The 21,372-nt window shown below is 46.8% G+C and overlaps 2 protein-coding genes across 3 annotated transcripts in view; one reads left to right on the top strand and one right to left on the bottom strand.

Annotated features, from left to right (window-relative positions):
* Positions 1 to 21,372, bottom strand: part of MFSD13A (major facilitator superfamily domain containing 13A) — a 294,129-nt gene that overhangs the window by 254,250 nt on the left and 18,507 nt on the right. The window lies entirely within an intron of this gene.
* ACTR1A (actin related protein 1A) lies at positions 140 to 20,208 on the top strand. Of its 2 annotated transcripts, XM_053583080.1 has the most exons (11): positions 140 to 285; positions 9,584 to 9,648; positions 11,556 to 11,631; positions 12,622 to 12,747; positions 13,610 to 13,734; positions 15,167 to 15,383; positions 16,531 to 16,623; positions 17,194 to 17,368; positions 17,472 to 17,533; positions 18,307 to 18,347; positions 18,523 to 20,208. In XM_053583080.1, exons 1-11 carry the CDS (start codon positions 238 to 240, stop codon positions 18,623 to 18,625), a joined length of 1,131 nt encoding a protein of 376 aa, XP_053439055.1. In that variant the 5' UTR covers positions 140 to 237; the 3' UTR covers positions 18,626 to 20,208. The 2 variants fall into 2 exon arrangements, with proteins under 2 accessions (XP_053439055.1, XP_053439056.1); XM_053583081.1 differs by lacking the exon at positions 9,584 to 9,648 and having other exon boundaries at positions 155 to 285.

Raw genomic sequence — 21,372 nt, 5'->3', positions numbered from 1 at the left:
AGCCTACAAACCCCAGGGTACTGTGCATCGGAAATACCTCCAATTAGGCGGGGCTCTGCAGCAGACCCAGAGGCTAACCCAGAAGCAAAGCATGCTGGGGGTTGTAGTTCTTCCGTGGCGCGGTCGGGCCGCTCCCTGGCCTTCCTGAGCCGGCGGGTAGACTGCGCATGCGTGTTAGTGGCGCTAGCTGCTGATCTGGTTAGCAGTTCCTTCCTCGGTAGGAGAGATTCCTCTGCCATGGAGTCGTACGATGTGATTGCTAACCAGCCTGTCGTGATCGACAACGTGAGTTGCGTCTTTATCTAAATGGATCTAGGCTCTTTTCCTTGAAAGGCTCGCTTTCCGGGTTTCCCCCTGGGCCGCCGGCTCTTTGTCACTGGCCTGGCCTGTCAGGAGGGTTCAGTCGCGGCTGTCTCGGTCTCCTCCCCACCCATCAGCAGGTAGAGCGGCCGGCCAGCAACTGTAAGGTGGGGAACTTTGGGATGCATAAAGGGACCCTGAGCGGGTTCTTGGGCCTTTGGTTCCAGGGGCCTTAACCGCTCTGTGAGAACCTGCCGTCCGCCCTCTCCCCAGTTTCCGATCACTCTATTGGCTTTCCTGGCTGTCCGTCTTGGCTGGCGACCCCGCCTCTGGGCCTTGTCGGATAAGGGTAGTGATTGGCTCGTGCCCCTGCCGTTCTTCCGGGCCGCCATAGTGTTTCCACTCTCTAAGGGGCGGGGCGGTGCACGGAGGCTGTGGCGATTGGCTTTCAGGACTCTCAGTGGTGGGGCTTGAAGGCGAGGTCCTGTCTGCGGCTGTAGGAGGGCTAAGTTTCCTTCGACCTGAGCCGGCGCTGTGGTTTGGTGGTGTGTTTCTGGGTGGGGCCGGAGAATCTAATGCCGGAAAGAGCCGTAGGATTTCAGTTATTTCTGTGATTAAAAGCTTCAAAGTTAATAAAGGTCGAGGAGAAAGAAGAGTGACAGAGCAAGCAGGAAGGTGGCTTTCCTCTTCGGAACGCCTAGTTGTTAGATGGAAATATTTGCCAGGTGCTCTAGCTCTTCCAGGGCGCTTTTACGTACATTCGAGTTGGATTCCTACAAAAACTGGGTGGATAGTTACTATGGAGTAGGTTTGATCATCGTAATACAGCTGAGAAAACTGAAGCGAGAATAGGTAAAATGAGCCCAAGGTCACACAGTGGAGATGACCTAAATCCAGTGCTTTATCGGTCGTTCCTTTTGCTAGCACCCTCAACACAAATGCATCAATAGTGACAAATAGAACGAATCTAAATACTGCACTTATTTTGGAGGGAAAGGGACCACTATAAAACGACTGCATTTTTTTTGGCAGCTCCCGTAGTTCAGTGGGTAGAGCACCAGCCACATACACCAAGGCTGGCGGGTTCGAAACCGACCCGGGCCAGCTAAACAACAATGACAACTACAACCAAAAAATAGCCAGGCATTGTGACAGGCGCCTATAATCACAGCTACTTGGGAGGCTGAGGCAAGAGAATCGCTTAAGCCCAAGAGTTTGAGGTTGCTGTGAACTGTGACGCTACAGCACTCTACCCAGGGCAACAGCTTGAGACTGTCTCAAAAAAAAAAAAAAAAAAGACTGCATTTAAAAAAAAAAAAAAAAAAACTGCATTTTTTTGTCTCCAAAGAGTGGTTCATACCTTTCTGTGCACCTTCTACGTTCCTTCATTGAGACAAAACTAACAATTCCTTCTGTCCTAAACTGTCAGATTCTCTGTATTGGCCCAGCTCTTAGGCCATTGTACAATGTCCTTTCTCTTTAAGCTTTAGCTCTGTTAGGTAGACAGGAGTTACCATCCCCAGTTCATGCAGAAGAGGTTAAATAACAGTATTCAAACCACCCAGTTTAGGAGATGAGGAGCCAATAATCATACTGAGATCCAATTCCAAGTTCCTCACTTCTAAGAATAGGTGTTTTTTCCGCTGTTAGCTTTCCTTCTTACCAGAGGAGTAGGACTTCTTCCTTGACATAGGCAAGGTTGAGCTCATTTTTTTCTAGACTCAATATTAGACTACAGACACCTAGTCTAGAAGATGTTTTTTTTGTCTCCCTCACTAGACTATGAAATGCTTGTGGGAAGGCGGCACCTGTGGCTCAGTGAGTAGGGCGCTGGCCCCATATGCTGAGGGTGGTGGGTTCAAACCCAGCCCCGGCCAAACTGCAACCAAAAAATAGCCGGGCATTGTGGCGGGCGCCTGTAGTCCCAGCTGCTTGGGAGGCTGAGGCAAGAGAATTGTGTAAGCCCAAGAGTTAGAGGTTGCTGTGAGCGGTGTGACGTTATGGCACTCTACCCGAGGGCAGTACAGTGAGACTCTGTCTCTACAAAAAAAAAAGAAATGCTTGTGGGAAAAGATGGTATTCTTTCATTTTTTAAATTAATCTCTCTTTATTCACCTCCATCTACACACACAGCATCTAGGACCTGGCACCATTGTGTGCTCAATAAATGTTTTTTCATTGGATTAACGGGTGAGTGAATGAATAACTGAATTTCTGTATCACAGTATTACAGTCTCTAAGTTTTGGGGGTTTTTTGAGACAGAATCTCACTTTGTAGCCCTCAGTAGAATGCCATGGAGTCACAACTCACAGCAACCTCAAATGCTTGGACTCAAGTGATCCCCTTGCCTCAGCCTCCCCAGTAGCTGGGAGTACAAGTGCCAGCCACAGTAACTGGCTATTTTTTGAGACGAGGTCTTGCTCTGGCTCAGGCTGGTCTGGAACCTCTGAGCTCAGGCAATCCACCCACCTCAGCCTCCCAGAGTGCTAGGATTATAGGCATGAGCCATCACGCCTGGCTCTTTTAGTCCTTAAGTAAAGAAAGCAAGAGGCATTTACCCTCGTAAGTCACTGCAGAAAATTGAGTAGGGATCCTTGTTCTAAATGTTGATTTTCAGGGAGCATTACATTTCTTTTCTATCTTTAGCCAGACTCTGTGTGCTGCTTTGCCTTTTCTTTTCATTGTAAAAATACAAAAATGTGTAGAAATTATGAATTTCCTGTTTTCATCAGCAGTGCAGAAGAAACAATTTGTCCACCCCACTGACAAATTAAATTTTCTTTTCTTAAATTGTCGGTAGGAGTTCCATCTCCAGCTATCTTTTTTTTTTTTCAGCTATCTTCTTTAATATCATTTAAGGTAATGCTTGTCAATTTTTACTTTCTTTTGCCTGATAGTATATTTGAAATCCATTAAAGCAGTGCTGCATTTTCAGTTTTAAGATTTATAGAATTAACCTGTCTTTACTATGGGAAAACATTTCCTTTATTATGCCAATAATTCTACCAAAAGGTGAAGTGGGAGGAATTTAAGCCATTTTCCCATTAAGATTTGCTGAATATACGGGCCTATGATCTCAGCACTCTGAGAAGCTGAGGCTGGTGGATTGCCTGAGTTCACAGGTTAGAGACCAGCCTTAGCAAGTATGAGTCCTCCGTCTCTACTAAAAATAGAAAAACTAGGGCGGCGCCTGTGGCTCAGTGGGTAGGGTGCCAGCCCCATATACCAAGGGTGGTAGGTTCAAACCCAGCCCCGGCTAAACTGCAACAAAAAAATAGCTGGGCGTTGTGGCAGGCGCCTGTATTCCCAGCTACTTGGGAGGCTGAGGCAAGAGAATCACCTAAGCCTAGGAGTTAGAGGTTGCTGTGAGCTGTGACGCCACAGCACTCTGCCAAGGGCAATAAAATGAAACTCTGTCTCTACAAAAAAAAAAAAAAAAGAGAGAGAAAGAAAGAAAGAAAAACTAACTGAGTGTTGTGGCAGGCACCTGTAGTCCCAGCTAGTCGGGAGGCTGAGGCAGGAAGATTGCATGAACCCAAGCATTTGAGGTTGCTGTGAGCTATGATGCTACAGCACTCTAACCTGGGTCAACAACCAGACTCTGTCTCAGAAAAGAAAAAAAAAAAAAAAAAGAGGAGGGAGGGGGTAATCTACCAGACACCTTTTGTGAAATTTAGAAAGTTCTTTCAATTAAGTATGCCTGAACAAAAGGCTTCTTACTTCCATCCAGTTGTCCCCGGGCAGGAATGTAGGCCTTTTGCTACCAGATCTTCCTATTTTTATAGAGAAATCAGAAATACTAAATTTCATATACAATATTCAGATTTTATCATAGCTATTGGCAGTTAATGTAAAAGTACTTTGTGGTCTACAGAGACAGAAAGTAAATTAGTGGTTGCCTAGACTGGAAGAGTTGGGAGTGGGATAAGAAGGGCCTGCTAATGGGTACAGAGTTTCTTTCTGGGTGATGAAAGTATTCTCAGAGTAGATTGTGGCAATTGTTTCACAACTCTGAATATACCTAAAACCATTGGATTATACCCCTTCAATGGGTAAATTGTATGGCAGATGAATCTTATTTCAGTAAAGTTATTTTTTAAAAAGTTGGGCCAGCTGGGCTCCGTGGCTCACGCCTGTAATCTTAACACTCTGGAAGGCTGAGGCTGGGGGATCATTTCAGCTCATGAGTTGGAGACCAGCCTGAGCCAGAGACCCCCATCTCTAAAAATAGTCGGGGTTTGTGGCAGGCACCTGTAGTCCAAGCTACTTGGGAGGCTGAGGCAAGAGAATTGCTTGAGCCCAAAAGTTGGAGGTTGCTGTGAGCTGTGACACCATGGCACTCTACCAAAGGCAACAAAGTGAGACTGTGGCTCAAAAAAAAAAAAAGAAAAGAAAAACTATGGCCAGTGCTCACTCAGTAGGCCATCCACTAAGAAAAAAAGCTGGGCCAAACAAAATATGTCTTTGAGTCAAAATGGCCACTATTTAACCTGTGCCCTGAAATCTATGGCTCCAAATCTCTTAGCTCCAAACTCTCAGCATCCTTTTCCTGCCTGTAAAATGGGAGACAACTCGCCCTCTTTCCCAGCATGTCAAGAATAATCAGATGTGCTTAGGATAAAGTTTGCCCAGTCTATAGCCAGCAAGTCCTGGGACAGGCTTGTTGAGGGATATGCTGTTTATTTGTCTGCATCAGAAGGAGAATGGTCAGTGGGTAGCTAGCAGCAGACTTTAGTTCTCATAAATTAAATATTTCATAAGACTACTTTTCCAATAAGTCTCTACAAGGCATTTGTTTACTTGGCTTTGCCATAGTTAATAACAAAGAGCTTATCTGCCAGGTACACAGTTCCTAGTTGTAAATGTTAAAGAAATGGACAAGAGCCTTTTGTATGCTCTTGTGGTATTGCTAGAGTAGAATCCCACTGATTCTTCACCCAAGTACTGGCCTGGCAGGCCTGCTCAGGGGCTGCAGGGACATGCTGGGTCTGGTTTCACCTTGTGCATCATTCCCAGCCCTGTCGCTTTTGCCTTTCTAGCACCACCCCTGCCTGGGGCTTCTGGCATTCCAACTGCTCTTTCAGAAGGTTCCATCAGTCGTTTGCACTTGATTTTAATTTTAGTCAGCCAGCATCTCTTGAGGACCCAGTAAATGCCAAATATCACCCATACATAAATTCTCTGGGCTCAGGAAACTTAGATTGAATAGAGACATAAATGGTAATCATAGTGGCGTGGAGGGGATTGGTGTGCTCCCACTTAATGGGCACGATGTAAGGGTATATGGCACACCTTTTGAGTGCGGGACACCACTACCAGAGAAACTCTACCTAACAAATGCAAATATTGTAACCTAGTCGTTTGTACCCTCACATTAACCAGAGATTTTAAAACATAATCATAAATTCTAATAGAAAGCGGAGGATGAGCTGGGCACGGTGGCTCATGTCTATAATCCTAGCACTCTGGGAGGCCAAGGCAGATGGATGGCTTGAGCTCAGGAGTTTGAGTCCAGCTTGAGCAAGAGCAAGACCCTGTCTCTAAAAAATAGCCAGGGTTGTGGCTGGTGCCTATAGTCCCAGCTAGTCAGGAGGCTGAGGCAAAAGGATCGCTCGAGCCCAGGAATTTAAGGTTTCTGTGAGCTATGATGTCACAGCACTCAACTCAGGAGAACAGAGGGAGACTGTCTCAGAAAAAAACAAAAACAAAAGAAAAAGGCAAGGTTCAGCGGCTAGGGCACCGGCCACATGCACCAGGGCTGGCGGGTTCAAATTCAGCCCGGGCCTGCCAAACAACGATGACAACTACAACAACAACAACAAAAATAGCCAGGTGTTGTGGGGGCGCCTATAGTCCCAGCTACTTGGGAGGTTGAGGCAAGAGAATCGCTTAAGCCCAAGAGTTTGAGGTTGCTGTGAGCTGTGACGCTATAGCACTCTACGCAGGGCAACATAGTGAGACTCGGGTCTCAAAAAAAAAAAAAAAGAGGCTCGGCGCCTGTGGCTCAAGCAGCCAAGGTGCCAACCACAACCACCTGAGCTGGAGGTTCAAATCCAGCCCAGGCCCGCCAAACAACACTGATGGCTGTAACCAAAAAATAGCCAGGCATTGTGGTGGGTGCCTGTAGTCCCAGCTACTTGGGAGACGAAGGCAGGAGAATCGTTTGAGCCCAGGAGTTGGAGGTTGCTGTGAGCTGTGATGCCATGGCACTCTACCCAGGGCAATAGCTTGAGGCACTATCCCAAAAAAAATTAATTAATTAATTAATTTTAAAAAAGAAAGAAAGAAGGGCGGCGCCTGTGGCTCAAAGGAGTAGGGCACTGGCCCCACATGCTGGAGGTGGCAGGTTCAAACCCAGCCCTGGCCAAAAACTGAAAAAAAGAAAAAAAAAAAAAGAAAGAAAGAAAACAGAATGCTGGGAAGGACAGAGAGGAAAAAATGAATCTGACATCTTAATCTGCCTTGTAACCCAGATGCTAGTCTTTTTCCTAGTAAACCACAAACCACATATCCAGGAAAATCATCTTTTTTTTTTTTTTTTTTTGAGACAGAGTCTCACTTTGTTGTCCTCAGTAGAATGCCGTGGCATCATAGCTCACATCAACCTCAAACTCTTGGGCTCAAGTGATCCTCTTGCCTCAGCCTCCCAAGTAGCTGGGGCTACAGGTGCCTGGAACAACGCTGGCTATTTTTTTTTCTGAGATGGAGTCTTGCTCTCCCTCAGGCTGGTCTCAAACTCCAGAGCTCAGGGGATCCACCTGCCTCAATCTCCCAGAGCGCTAAAAGTACAGGCATGAGCCACCCCACCCAGCCCAAAAATCATCTCTTAAAATATATCTAGGTTCTGGCTCAGCGCCTGTAGCGCAGTGGTTACAGCGCCAGGCTGGCAGGTTCAAACCTGGCCCAGGCCAACTAAACAACAATGATAACTGCAACAAAAAATAGCCGGGTGTTGTGGTGGGTGCCTGTAATCCCAGCTACTTGGGAAGCTGAGGCAAGAGAATCGCTTAAGCCCAAGAATTTGAGGTTGCTATGAGCGGTGATGCTACAGCACTCTACCAAGAGTGACATAATGAGACTCTGTCTCAAAAAATAATAATAATAATCTAGGTTCTGAGTATAGGTCTCATCCTTGTTTTCAACCTCTGCCAGGAGATCAGATTAGTCAGTATCACTGCACACAGGTGAGGGTAGTGAGCAATCATTGAGTTGACAAATTCCCTCAGTTCTCATGTATTTGGCCCTTTTGCCTATCTCTGCCTATCTCAGAGCCCTTGGGTTTGCAATAGTATAGTTCCTCCTCTGCCTCAGGCTTTCAGCTCACTTGACAGCTACACCTTTTCCAGACTTCTTGCTGTACCGCCCAATCTAATGAGTTTGCACATTGACTCCTGTTTTCTCTCTTCTGGAGAAGTTCTGGCTCCCTTAGAGCAGACTTGCCCTGCTGTCCACAACATACCACTTTACCTGTCCCCCAACCACCTCTCACTTCCTCCTCCCAACCTCTGTCTTGCCAGAGGCAGGCATTAGAATGTCCATTCTCACTCCCCTACTCCTACAGAACAGCAGGAAGGGAACCTGAGGTGTTGCTAGGAAGCATTGGTACAAAGATAACCTGGGCTACTTAGTATCTCCTGATATGTTTACTGCTTGCTATGTGGATTCTGGAAATATCACACTCTACCCAAGGAGAAGTGGTCAACTGGCAGCAGGAAAAGGCTTGTCCCACTCACACATCCAGCTGCAAATTATGTTTGGGTGGAAGAGTTAAGAAGGAAGAGAACAGGTGTACCTGCAAACAATATCAAGCCGCAATATCTGTCCTGTACAGGGTTGGAATCTATATCTAGATCAATGTTTACATTGGTTGGGCCCCAGAGATGCTGTGGCGAGAACTTAGATTCTTTTCTGGACACCCCACCCAACATACCAAGTATTAGAGCAGTAGGATTTAGGGCTCCCCTGCTCTTTACCAAGGAGTAAAACAAAGCACAGTGCTGTGCCCCTGCAGTGAGAACCAGGCAGTGTGCATTCATCAGAGTTAGCTTCAAGCATGATAATGACTATCGTGGTATTTGTCATGGGGGCCTTGGAGGCAGGGAGAGTTCAGGCCTGAGCTGGGAAAGTAGGTTAAAAGCATCCCATGGTGACTGGGTGTGGTGGCTCACACCGCTAGGTAATCCTAGCAGTCTGGGAGGCTGAGGTGGATGGCATAAGCTCAGGAGTTCAAGACCAGCCTGACCAAGAACAAGACGCCGTCTTTACTAAAAATAGAAAGAACTAGCCAGACATCGTGGTGGGTGCCTGTAGGCCCAGCTATTCAGGAGGCTGAGACAAGAGGACTGTTTCAGTCTAGAAATTTGAGGTTGCTGTGAGCTATGATGACGCCACAGCACTCTACCCAGGGCAACAGAGTGAGACTCTGTCTCAGAAAAAAAAAAAAGAAGAAGCATCTCATGGTGGTGTAACAGAAAGGATCATAAACTTTTCTCACCCTAATTATGTTCCCAAACTTGGCTGCTTTGATGCATCTAGGTGTTTTCTTCTTCTCTCCCTAAATTTTCTTTCTTTTTCTCCCCTTTATTAATATTTTTATTTCTTTACTTGTTTTAAAGACAGGGTCTTGCTCTGTCCCATGATCATAACTCACTGTAGCATTGAACTCCTGGGCTCAAGTGATCTTTCTGCTTTTATTAATATTATTTTTAATTCCTAAAGTAAAATATGTTCGGCGGTGCCCATAGCTCAGTGGGTAGGGCACTGGCCACATATACCAAGGCTGGCGGGTTCGAATCCCGCCCGGGCCTGCTAAAACAACAATGATAACTGCAACAACAACAATAAAAAATGTAGCCAGGCATTGTGGCAGGTGCCTGTAGTCCCAGCTACTTGGGAGGCTAAGGCAAGAGAATCGCTTAAGTCCAAGAGTTTAAGGTTGCTGTGAGCAACATGACACTGTGAGTGCCATGACACTCTACCCAGGGCGACAGCTTGAGACTGTCTCAAAAAAAAAAATAATAATAAATAATAAAATATGTTCAACATAGAAAAGTCAAAGACTACAGAAAAATCAGTGCATTGAGTATGTAGCATACAGTGAGAGTCCTTATCACTATCCCTGTCCCATCTCCTTCCCTTTGGTGTGCATTCACTTTTTCCAGGCTCATAGAATTGTATATATTATATACAAATATAAAGTTTCTCTCTCTCTTCAAAAAAAAATCAAAAAACTTCTCCTCTTGTGTTTGTGATAGTTCTGACTTCTCTCTCCTCTCTCCTCAGGGATCCGGTGTTATTAAAGCTGGTTTTGCTGGTGATCAGATCCCCAAATACTGCTTTCCAAACTAGTAAGTCATTCTGTAGCTTAGACAGAAGTTTGGCTCATCAGTTTTGTTTTAGGGCCAGGCCTCCCTCTTTCAGGAAGAGAAATTCTCATTTGTCAGCCTTGGTACTTGAAACAACAAGCAAGGGCCTGGAGCTGGGTTTGAAGTCAGCAAAGAAAATAGTTGTGTACGTGGTTCAATTTGAAAGGCACAGGCAAGAGGCCTCTTTTGTTAAATTTGATTTTATCTGATGCCAGAAATTTTATCACTGGTCACCAATACTTGGAATGATTGCCTCTTCGGGAGCCTTCTTTTTAAAATTCTCGTATCACAACTCAGTGCCTGTTGCTCAGTGGTTAGGGTGCCAGCCACATACACTGAAGCAGGCAGGTTTGAAGCTGGCCTAGGCCTGCTAAACAACAATGACAGCTGCAACAAAAAAATAGCTGGGCATTGTGGTGGCTGCCTATAGTCCCAGCTACTTGGAAGGCTGAGGCAAGAGAATTGCTTAAGCCCAAGAGTTAGAGGTTACAGAGAGCTGTGACTCTACAGCACTCTACTGAGGCGACATAGTGAAACTCTATCTCAAAAAAAAAAAAAAAAATTCTCTTATCACCGAGGCTGTGGTTAACATTACTCCATACAGCTGGGAAAAGTGGCTCTGCCTATAATCCTAGCACTCTGGGAGGCCGAGGCGAGTGGATTGCCTGAGCTTACAGGTTCAAGACCAGCCTGACCCAGAGCGAAACCCCATCTCCAAAAAAAAAAAAAAAAAATAGGGGGACATTGTTGTGAGTGTCTGTAGTCCCAGCTACTTGGTTGGGAGGCTGAGGCAAGAAAATCACTTGAGCCTGGGGGGTGGGGCCTTGGTGTGTGTCACACTTTATGGGGGTAAGACATGATTGCAAGAGGGACTTTACCTAACAATTGCAATCAGTGTAACTGGCTTATTGTACCCTCAATGAATCCCCAACAATAAAAAAAAAAAAAAAAATAGAAAAAAAAAAGAAAATCACTTGAGCCCAAGAATTTGAGGTTGCTGTGAGCTATGACATTACAGCACTCTACAGAGGGTGACAAAGTGAGACTATCTCAAAAAAATAAAAACCAAAAACAAAACAGCATTACACTATACCTACCAACTTAGTGAGAATGAGTTTCTCAGAGCTTTCGTCCTAAGGCAGAAAAACTACAGACAGAAGAGCACAGAGGCTACGAAAGGGGTTTTCAGGGGGGCAAAAAGAAAGTGGCTGTGGAATCTATCTTGAGTTATAGCATCATAGTTTTAACTTAGGCAAGGTCCTGGGAAGGAGGCTAAGGAGACCAAAAAAAAAATTTTTTTTTTTGAGATAGAATGTCACTATGTAGCCCTCTGTAGAGTGCCGTGGCATCATAGCTAACAGCAACCTCAAACTCTTGGGCTTAAGTAATTCTCTTGCCTCAGCCTCCCTTGTAGCAAGGACTACAGGCATCCGTCACAACGCCCAGCTATTTTTGGTTGCAGTTGTCATTGTTTAGCAGGCCGGGCCAGGCTTGAACCCACTATCCTCAGTGGATGTGGCCGGCGCCCTACTCACTGAGCTATGGGCACCAAGCCAGGAGACCAAAATTTTTGAGTTAACCATTCATATTTAGAAGTTCTTGTTTCCTTATCTCTCTTGGTCTGTACATATATTGGGAAAAGAGAAGAACTAAAAGTACTGAATCTTCTAAAATTCATTTCAATAATTTATAAAGTAATATAAATACAATAAACATGAAATAATAATACACATTTATTGTAGAAATTATGGAAAATACAGAAAACTACAAAGAAGGACATCAAAATCAACTGTAGCCTTACTCCTCAAAGATAATCACAGTGGAATTTGAGTGTGTATATGTGCTGTCATGAAATGAAAATTGATGATCCTCCTTGCTCTTTTTTCTAGTGTGGGCAGACCCAAGCATGTTCGTGTCATGGCAGGAGCCCTTGAAGGTGACATCTTCATTGGCCCCAAAGCTGAGGTAATTTCCAGGCCTACAGAACAAGCCTCAAGTCAGCAGAGGACCTTCACTATTCACCACATGGAAAGTGTCCCAGCAAGTGGACACAGCCATGAGTAAAAAGAGAAATTTTCTCTGAAAATTTCCTTTGGTTCTCTCATCCCTAGGCCCACTAGCTGGTTTATTTCTCCTAGGAGCAGCCTCTGGTCTTACGGAAGAAATATCTGGAACCCCACTTTGGAAAACACTGAGACCAGTCTAGAAAACGGGGTGGTTCACACTGGTAATCCTCACACTCTGGGAGCCTGAGGCAGGTAGATTGCTTGAGGTCAGGAGTTTGAGACCAGCCTGAGCAAGAGCAAAATTCCATCTCTATAAAAATAGTAAAATTAATACCTATAGTCCCAGCTACTTGGGAGGCTAAGGCAGGAAGATCACTTGAGCCCAGGAATTGGAGGTTGCAGTCAGCTACAATGATGCTGCTGCACCCTACCCAGGTGACAGAGTAAAATTCTGTCTCAAGGAAAAAAAGAATTGCCTGGCATGGTTACTTTTTTGGCAAAAGGAATTCAAATTCAAGGAGATCCTGGCTGGTACACTAGGGATGAGTTAATTAGCACAGTTTTGGCAGAGTCCTTAGGCAGCCTCTAGTAGCAGCCCAACAGAATCATTGTTGCCAATTTTGGCTTTTAAGTGCTGAGACCCAGAAGTGGGAGCCGGACATTATGTCCTGAAATCAGGTAATAAGTCCCTCCTGTCATTTGCTGTAGAAGCACCTGAGGACCTATAGAAATTCAGAAGCCCTCTGCTTTACTAGCTGTTTGGGCAGCAAGGGGAATTTGCAGGAGTCTAGAGACTTAGAGAATGGGTACGCACCCTTAGCCTTGGGTGAAAACAGTGGTGTAGAAACTCAGGGAGCTAAGGCTCCTTCCCAAATGATTCAGCTTGGTCAACTCAGTCCTGGGAGAACAGAGTTCTGGACTTTAAGTCCTGTTCGTTCTCTTTCCTCAGGAGCACCGTGGGCTGCTCTCTATCCGCTACCCCATGGAGCATGGCATCGTCAAGGACTGGAATGACATGGAACGCATCTGGCAATATGTCTATTCTAAGGACCAGCTGCAGACTTTCTCGGAGGAGGTGAGGGTCTTGTATACAGGGCACATGCCCTGCAAAACTGGGCAGAACCCCTGCCCCAGAGATAATAAGGATGATTATGATAACTACCAAGGTTGTTGGAGTCTTACTCTGTTCCAGGCACCAGGCCATGTACTTTTCAGACATTTGAATTTAATCTTCATACCAGTCTTGTGAGATATAAGTAGCATTATCTCATTTTACAAATAAGCAAACAGAAGCTTAAGAAAGCCCCAAGTAGTATTTCCCAGATCATCTTGTGTATAAAGTGGTAGAGCTGGGATTCAAACCCATATATTTCAGAATTCAGAGCCCATTATGCTTATTAACTTCTGAGGAAGTAACTCTCAATTCACAAACGCAAAGGAAGGTGCAAGCTAGGTGTTTCAATTACCAGGGAAAGGATATTTTCAGTTTCTTAAAAGCATATTCAATATTGAAATTTAATTTGCTTAAATTAAAAATTAAATAAATTAAATTATTTAATTAGTTATGATAAAAAATAGTTAAATTAAAAATTTTAACTATTTTTTATCATAAGAATTCAGAATTTTATTCTTTAATAAAATCTTCTTGACAGTTAAACAGTAGCTAGAGGGGACTATATATGAACATTGGTGGACAAGAAGGGAATGAGGAGTGGAGGCCAGGGTCAGAATGCGACTTTAAAGGGGGCTTGAATTTGGAAAGGTAAGAATACGACTTGGGCAGGGCTAGGTGACAGGCCCAACTTGCCTTTTCTTGGAGGGGAGGCTGACAAGGGTCCCCAGGCTCTCAAACCATCAAAGCAGGGGCTTCTCCCCCAGTACTAATAAGGGTGGAAATCTGACCTCACCCTGATTACCTGCTGGGCTTCTTTCACCAGCATCCTGTGCTCCTAACTGAGGCACCTTTAAACCCACGGAAAAACCGGGAACGAGCTGCTGAAGTTTTCTTCGAGACCTTCAATGTGCCAGCTCTTTTCATCTCTATGCAAGCTGTGCTTAGCCTGTGAGTAGCACTGGGCTAGCTCCATCCCGTTGCAGGGGAAAGCAGTCCTCCTTTGGCACCATTGAGGCACACTCTCCTCTGGGGTGGTTCAGAGCAACCTGAGCTCTCCCTATAACCCCTGCTAGGGAAGGGTTAAGGAATGGTGGGAAAGGGAGTGAGACTTTTGCTGAAACTGAGTATTTAGGCTTCTTAGTTGAAACCAAAAAAGATGTGACTGATAGTGACTGTGTTGGTGCTGTCAATGGGTTTGGTGGCCAAGGCTTTCAGCGAGGCCTGCTGAGGAAGCCACGTGCTGCTGCTACAGCTCTTCCTAAAGGCCCGGTAATGTGTTCATGTATTTATTCAGTGCTTACTGAATGCCAGTGCTCAACCAGACTGAGGCTACAGTTTTGATCTAAGTCCCACCACAGTCCCTATTCTCATGCCCTGCATTTCTGTCATGCTCCAGGGTTAGGTCTGCTGCGCAGATTGTACATTTGTGAGATGGGATTGTTTTATCTCCCCATTATAAAAATTGTGAGCCAGAATTTGAAAATTGGGAGATTTCATATCCAAATTTCTGTCTTTGCTGAAAAAATGAGATCTGGTGATACTGGGCCTGTATTTCTATAGGGCAAAAATCAGCTAGAGCTGAATAATGGCTGCCTTTTTAGATAGGGTTTACAAGCCTGTCTTCTTCACCATGCTCCACCCCATTTTCTGTTGTGTCTCTTGATGGAGACACTTGGTTCGTTCATCTCACAGAAATAGATATCTGTACCCAAAAGAAAGAAAACTAAAAACAGACCGAGAAGGCCATGTGGGGGGAAAACTAGTTTTTTATGGAAGTAATAAATATTCTTATTTTACTTTACTCGTTTACTTTTCCTGCCTGACCCTTGTAAACATTTGAGTATTTTTCTTCATCTGCAGGCGTCCTCAAACTTTTTAAACAGGGGGCCAGTTCACTGTCCCTCAGACCATCAGAGGGCCGGACTACAGTTTAAAAAAAAAAACAAAAAAAACTATGAACAAATTCCTATGCACACTGCACGTATCTTATTTTGAAGTAAAAAAACAAAACGGGAACAAATACAATCACACCACCTCATGTGGCCCGCGGGCCGCAGTTTGAGGACCCCTGATCTAGAGAGTTGAGCTGCCCCTAAGCTGGGTCTGTGAAGCAGTTTAAGACCAGGCCATCTGCTCATACTGAAAGGCCTAGTCTGCATGTGGGGGAGGGAGCTTGGAGGAGCGCAGCTCCTTTTATCCAGGTGTTTTGAGGCCTGCTTCAACACTCAGGCTTCCTTAGTATTCATTCAGCCCATTCTAAGGCCCCTGGAGAAAGTCAGGCCCAGGCTTTAGTTTGGCTGACATTGAACTCTAAAACGAAGTGGGTTTCTTCCCAGAGTGAGGGCTTAGGTCTAAATGATGGTTTGCCCTCTCGCTTCAGTTATGCCACAGGTAGGACCACGGGTGTGGTGCTGGATTCTGGGGACGGCGTCACCCATGCTGTGCCCATTTATGAGGGCTTTGCCATGCCCCACTCTATCATGCGCATCGACATTGCTGGCCGAGATGTCTCTCGCTTCCTTCGCCTCTACCTGCGTAAGGAGGGCTATGATTTCCACTCATCCTCCGAGTTTGAGATTGTCAAGGCAATAAAAGAAGTGAGTGATGCTGGGTGGGCCTAGGGCTGGGATTGGGAATGGGAGAAGGAGGAATGGGGGAGTAGGAGCCAGAACCTCAGTGAGGAGCAAGTGAAGAAAGGTGATCCCAGCTCAGGCCCTATCCTCCCAGCCAGGCCTCCTAGCAGCTGTGTGACAGATTGGCCTTCATGAAGTGCTGCCATCATGTTGGGGGAAAGGGAGTTGCATGCAGGTGCTCAGTATGTTTTTTTTATATCTTATGTACAAATTACATAGGTTCTTTTACATCCTTGAAAAAGTCGTAATACGGCTCAGTGCCCATAGGGCACCAGCCACGTACACCAGAGGTGGTGGGTTCGAACCCGACCTAGGCCAGCATAAGAACAATGGCAGCTACAGTAAAAAATAGCTGGACATGTGCGGCACCTGTGGCTCAGTCGGTAAGGCGCTGGCCCCATATACCAAGGGTGGTGGGTTCAAACCCACCCCGGCTGAATTGCAACCAAAAAAATAGCCGGGCGTTGTGGCAGGCGTCTGTAGTCCCAGCTACTCGGGAGACTGAGGCAAGAGAATCACTTAAGCCCAGGAGTTGGAGGTTGTTGTGAGCTGTGTGATGCCACGGCACTCTACTCAGGGCCATAAAGTGAGACTCTGTCTCTAAAAAAAGAAAAAAAAATAGCCGGACATTGTGGCAGCTACTTGGGAGGCTAAGGCAAGAGAATCGCTTAAGCCCATGAGTTTGAGGTTGCTGTGAGCTATGACACACAGCACTCTACTGAGGGCCACATATTGAGTCTCTGTCTCAAAAAAGAAAGAAAAAGTCATAATATAATTTTCTTTTTAAGTAAATTGAACCATATGAGTGGTATAAGGAGAAAGATCCCTGGGCCTGGAGTAAAATTAGTTTGTGGTCTTAGACCCAGGATCCAGAGAGCCAGGTTTCCAAGCTTCCCCACCAGGACGGTGGAGCAGGTGAGAGCTCATATCCAGTGAAGGCCAACAGAGACCTCCCTGCTCCTGCTTCGTGGCAGTAGCTCCCATGACCATTAGGGTATTCACTGCAGATGGACAGGTTTTTATATCAGCACTGTCCCATTACTCCCTTGGGACTGTGGCTAGGTGTGTGCCAGATGTCCTACCTGCCTGACAGTTTTGCTTGGTCCTGTAGAGAGCCTGCTACCTATCCATCAACCCCCAGAAGGATGAGACACTCGAGACAGAGAAGGCTCAGTACTACCTGCCTGATGGCAGCACCATTGAGGTAGGGGGCTAGTATTCCCTCAGTCCCCTCAGGCTCACAGTGATCTGGGCCTAAACAGGATACCCCTAAGGGCTGGAGTCCAATGCATCAGTCCCTTTACACCCTCCACCTGAGCAGCAAGAGTGGCCCTGCTTCTGCAGAGGAGGCACTATGTGGAGGGGAAGGGGCTCCAGAGGGATTTTCCCAAGTCAGGATGGGATTGGGAAGGGGGAGGGTTAATGCTGTCCTTAATCACTCCTAGGCATAGTGTAGGGTGAGTTGCCACTCCTTTGAATGCCCATTGATAGGAAGAAATTTCCAGGAGTGAATGAATCCATGTATTAATGCCAAAGATCTCTTACATGGAAAATGTGAGAGCTAGAATTAAACATAGACCCTTCCTCTCTCTAGTTTCCCAGAAGCCCTATTTGTTCCCTGGAGCACAATCTTCGTTCCTTGAGGCCCTTGACACATAGGCCCTATGTACTAACCTGGTTAGTAAGAGATATGCAGAGGGGCCTCTTCCATTCTCACTCCCAAAGGGAATTAGGTCCCAGCCCCAACCTTTTAAGCTGGCCCTCTATCCTGCAGATTGGTCCTTCCCGATTCCGGGCCCCTGAGCTGCTCTTCAGGCCAGACTTGATCGGTGAGGAGAGTGAGGGCATCCATGAAGTCCTGGTGTTTGCCATCCAGAAGTCTGACATGGATCTGCGGCGCACACTTTTTTCCAACATAGTCCTTTCAGGAGGCTCCACCCTGTTCAAAGGTTGGTCTTTGCTCTTAGGGCCCTATACCTGGAAACATCCAGATCCTGTTGGTCTCAGACACCCAGAGAATTGACGTGAGATTCTCCTTTTCTGCTTGTTCAGGTTTTGGTGACAGGCTACTGAGTGAAGTGAAGAAACTGGCTCCAAAAGACGTGAAGATTAGGGTAGGAGCTGAGTGGGGGCTGGCTGGATAGCAGTGGGCCTCCAGGGACCTGGGAGTGCTGCGTGGTGTGGCCTCTCTCTGGCTCTACCCAAGTTCTTTGGGTAGCCAGGGCTCTATAGGCTTACACACTGACCCTGAGGGCTAGGTCCCAGGGGGGAAGTTCCGTTACCATTCTCCCTCTTCACTCAAAAGAAAAGTAGTTCTAATACCCAGACATATTGGGGTCCTAGGCTGAGGGCCCCATGTATGATCTTGACAGGAGATTAGCGGGGTATGGTGGCACATGCCTGTAAATACAGCTACTTGGGAAGCTTACTTGAGGCCAGGAATTCAGGACAGACTGGGCAACATAGCAAGACACTATCTCTTTAAAAAACATTGACATAAGATTGACTTTTACTGTTGCTGTGCCCCTTGCCCAGGTGGCTCCCCTGTCACAGAGTCTGGCATCTTAGTGACTGATAAAGGGAGCTGGCTACCTAAGGAGGCATCCTAAATGAAGGAATGTGGTCCCTGCCATGGAGTCTGTTTCCTGTAGGCTCCCAGAGAGCCCCAGCTTGCTTGGGAGCTATAGTTACTTAGGGCTGCTGGAAACCTACTTCCCCAGAAGAGTGTCAGACCACAGTGCCCTTCAGAGAGGCCACAGGGTCTAGCAGAGACAGAGCTTAGGTCTATTCTGTGAAATTTAGTCTCTGTTTAGACACTGAGAGGAGCCTGAGAAGGGAAAGGAAGGGAATGGGAGTCTCAGGTTCTTCTTCCCACCCTACTTTGCAGATATCTGCGCCTCAGGAGAGACTGTATTCCACATGGATTGGGTGAGTAGCTCTTCTGGGAATAAGAAGGGAAGGAAGAGAAGGCATTGATAAGCCTTCTGTGCCCCATCCCTTTAAAGAAAAACCTGATTTGAATTGGCTGCAGTGGTCTGACTGGCTCCACGAATTCCCCCTTCTCTCTTACACTGTTTGTTCCTTTGGATTCCTTCCACTCCAGGGGCTCCATCCTTGCCTCCCTGGACACATTTAAGAAGATGTGGGTTTCCAAGAAGGAATATGAGGAAGACGGTGCCCGATCCATCCACAGGAAAACCTTCTAATTTGGGACATCATCTTCACCTCTCTCTGAAGTTAACTCCACTTTAAAACTCGCTTTCTTGAGTCGGAGTGTTTGCGAAGAACTGCCTATGTGTGAGTGTGTGTGTGGGTACGAGTGTGTGCAGTATGTGTGGCCCAGGGATCCCTGGGCCCAAAAAGGATGATGAACTACCCACAATGGCGATGGCCTGAGGCCTGGGGTTGACCACTAACTGGCCCCTGACAGGGAAGAGTGGCGGCAGAGGCCACGCTTCTTCCCCAGCTGGGCCTTTGGCTGGCTGTGTGGGCCTACGTTTACTACCACACGGAGACGGAGAGGGAGGTAAGCCAACCCCCCAGGGAGACCTTGCTGCTGCCCATCCAGGCTGGGCTGGCCCCATCCCCACCCCCAGAGGCCCAGACCACTGCTGCCTCCCCATTTGTCACTTTGTTCTTGATGCCTCTTGACCACAAGCTGAGGGCTGGGGCTGAGTTCCATCTGGTTTTGTTGCCATTTTAGTTTGGGAGGCTAGAAAAACACTCTAGGAGCTGTCATAGGGCCTCTGGGTTCAGTAGAGAGCAGGAAGTCCTTGCATTCACCTGGGGACCTGGACCACTTTGGTCATTGGTAGAGGGCAGCAGTCATACTACTTCTGATTGACTAAAGAGCTAATGCTCCAAGCCTAGCCTGTCCCCTTCTAGGTTTTGGGAGAGTTTTAAGGAGCTTCCTGGCTCTGGGTCCTGTTACTCGCTTTTCATCCATCCATGTTGCAATGCCATCTTCAGTTTTACTTATTAAAGTGTTTGTTCAGTGAGGGGCTGGGGAGAGGGAGCCATCCCCTGCCCTGCTCGCTGATGTTTACAGACCTACGTGTAGCCTGGCACCCAGGGCCTGGCCTTCCCTCTGCTGCTGCTGAGCTGACAGTGTCCATAGGCTGCAGGACCACTTGGGATCACTGGCTACACTCAAAGGCACTCCCACCAGCCTCTCTTCCTCTTTTGCTTGCTGGAATTAACAGGCTGCTTGCTGGTTGGATTTTCTGAAACGGGAGGTACAATCACTGTTTGGCAGAGGCCCCTAGCAAAGGAAAGGTGTTGGAGTACCCTTAGGACTGGAAAAAGCTGCAATTAACCAAGTTGCCTTTTGCCACTCAAGCTGACCAGGGGACTAGGTTGTAGAGGTGGGACAGCACCATCTGGGCTGATCTTGTACCATTCTTTGGACCTGTTTGGTTAGGGAGGGAGAGGGCCAGATGCTGATGGGCCCAGGCCTGACTCCTCAGAGTGGTCCGAAAGCCCTTCAGTCCAGATCACACAAAGCTGGGGCCAGCCAGTCTTCACTGGCACCCTTACTTGTGACACCAGTATCCACTCCAATCCCAGATTCCAGGCAGTATTCTCCCTCTCTGTGACCAAAGGCCCCATCAGATGTGGGCCACAGCAACAAGTGTGTTTGAAAGCGATGTGGCGCCCCGTGGACTGCAGTACGCTTAACCAGCTCACCTCCCTTCTCCTAGCCCGAGCCTGTCCCTCGCACAGCCTCGCACAAACCATGTTGCCTGCCTGGTGGGGCCCAGTGTACTGAAATAAAGTCGTTCCAATAGTGCGCTGGGCCTCTTTCTGTCTATGACCGTTGCTGGATGAGAAGAGGGATGCACTGTGGTCCTGCACCGGAAGTGGCCACTGGGCCGGGTCTGTCCTCTAGAGGGCACCATTGCACCAGCCAGACTTACCCAGACTGTTGGCCAAGTTCAGCCTGTTGGGTGGACACTGAGAAAACAGTGTTCATACCAAAGCCAAGGTTCAAGAACTGATGATACCACCCTGTGTACACACTCAAGCCCATGGATGAGACTCAACTCTGAATGACAGGAGCAGCTCTTGACATTCCTTAAATTAGAGGTACTTAAACTTCCATAAGAAGCAGTTATTGGGGCCCATACTAAACACACCCATTTTAAACCTGCATTTGGGGGTAATTCATTAGGTGCTTAACAAATTTTTTTTTTTTTTTTTGTAGAGACAGAGTCTTACTTTATCACCCTCGGTAGAGTGCCGTGGCATCACACAGCTCACAGCAATCTCCAACTCCTGGGCTTAGGCAATCTTTTGCCTTAGCCTCGTGAGTAGCTGGGACTACGGGTGCCCTGTTTTTGTTTTTGTTTTTTGAGACAGAATCTCCAGCTGTTGCTCTGGATAGAGTGCCATGGCATCATAGCTCACAGCAACCTCCAACTCCTGGGCTCAAGCAATCCTCTTGCCTCAGTTTTTTTTTTTTTTGAGACAGAGTCTCACTACGTCACCCTTGGTAGAGTGCCGTGGTATCACACATTACAGCAACCTCAAACCCTTGGGCTTAAGTGATTCTCTTCCTTCAGCCTCCCAAGTAGCTGGGACTACAGGTGCCTGCCACAGTGCCCGGCTATTTGTTGTTGCAGTTGTTTAGCTGGCCTGGGCCAGGTTCAAACCTGCCAGCCTTGGTGTATATGGCTGGTGCTATAACCACAGTGCTATGGGCTGAGCCAGTTTTTCTATTTTTAGTAGAGATGGTGTTTCGCTTATCCTCAGGCTGGTCTTGAACTTGTGAGCTCAATCCACCTGACACAGCCTTTCAGAGTGCTAGGATTACAGCCACTGGCCACCTCACCCAGCTTTTTTTTTTTTAAGACAGTGTCTCACTCTATTGCCCAGGGTAGAGTGCTATGGTGTGAGCACTAGCTCGTGAGTTAATAGCCTAGCCCACAGTAACTTCAAACTCTTGGATTCAGAC

Source organism: Nycticebus coucang, chromosome 3 (assembly GCF_027406575.1).
Source record: "Nycticebus coucang isolate mNycCou1 chromosome 3, mNycCou1.pri, whole genome shotgun sequence".
NCBI classification, from domain to species: Eukaryota; Metazoa; Chordata; class Mammalia; order Primates; family Lorisidae; genus Nycticebus; species Nycticebus coucang.
Note: the sequence above shows the minus strand (reverse complement) of the source record. Positions and strands in the feature narration are given on the sequence as shown.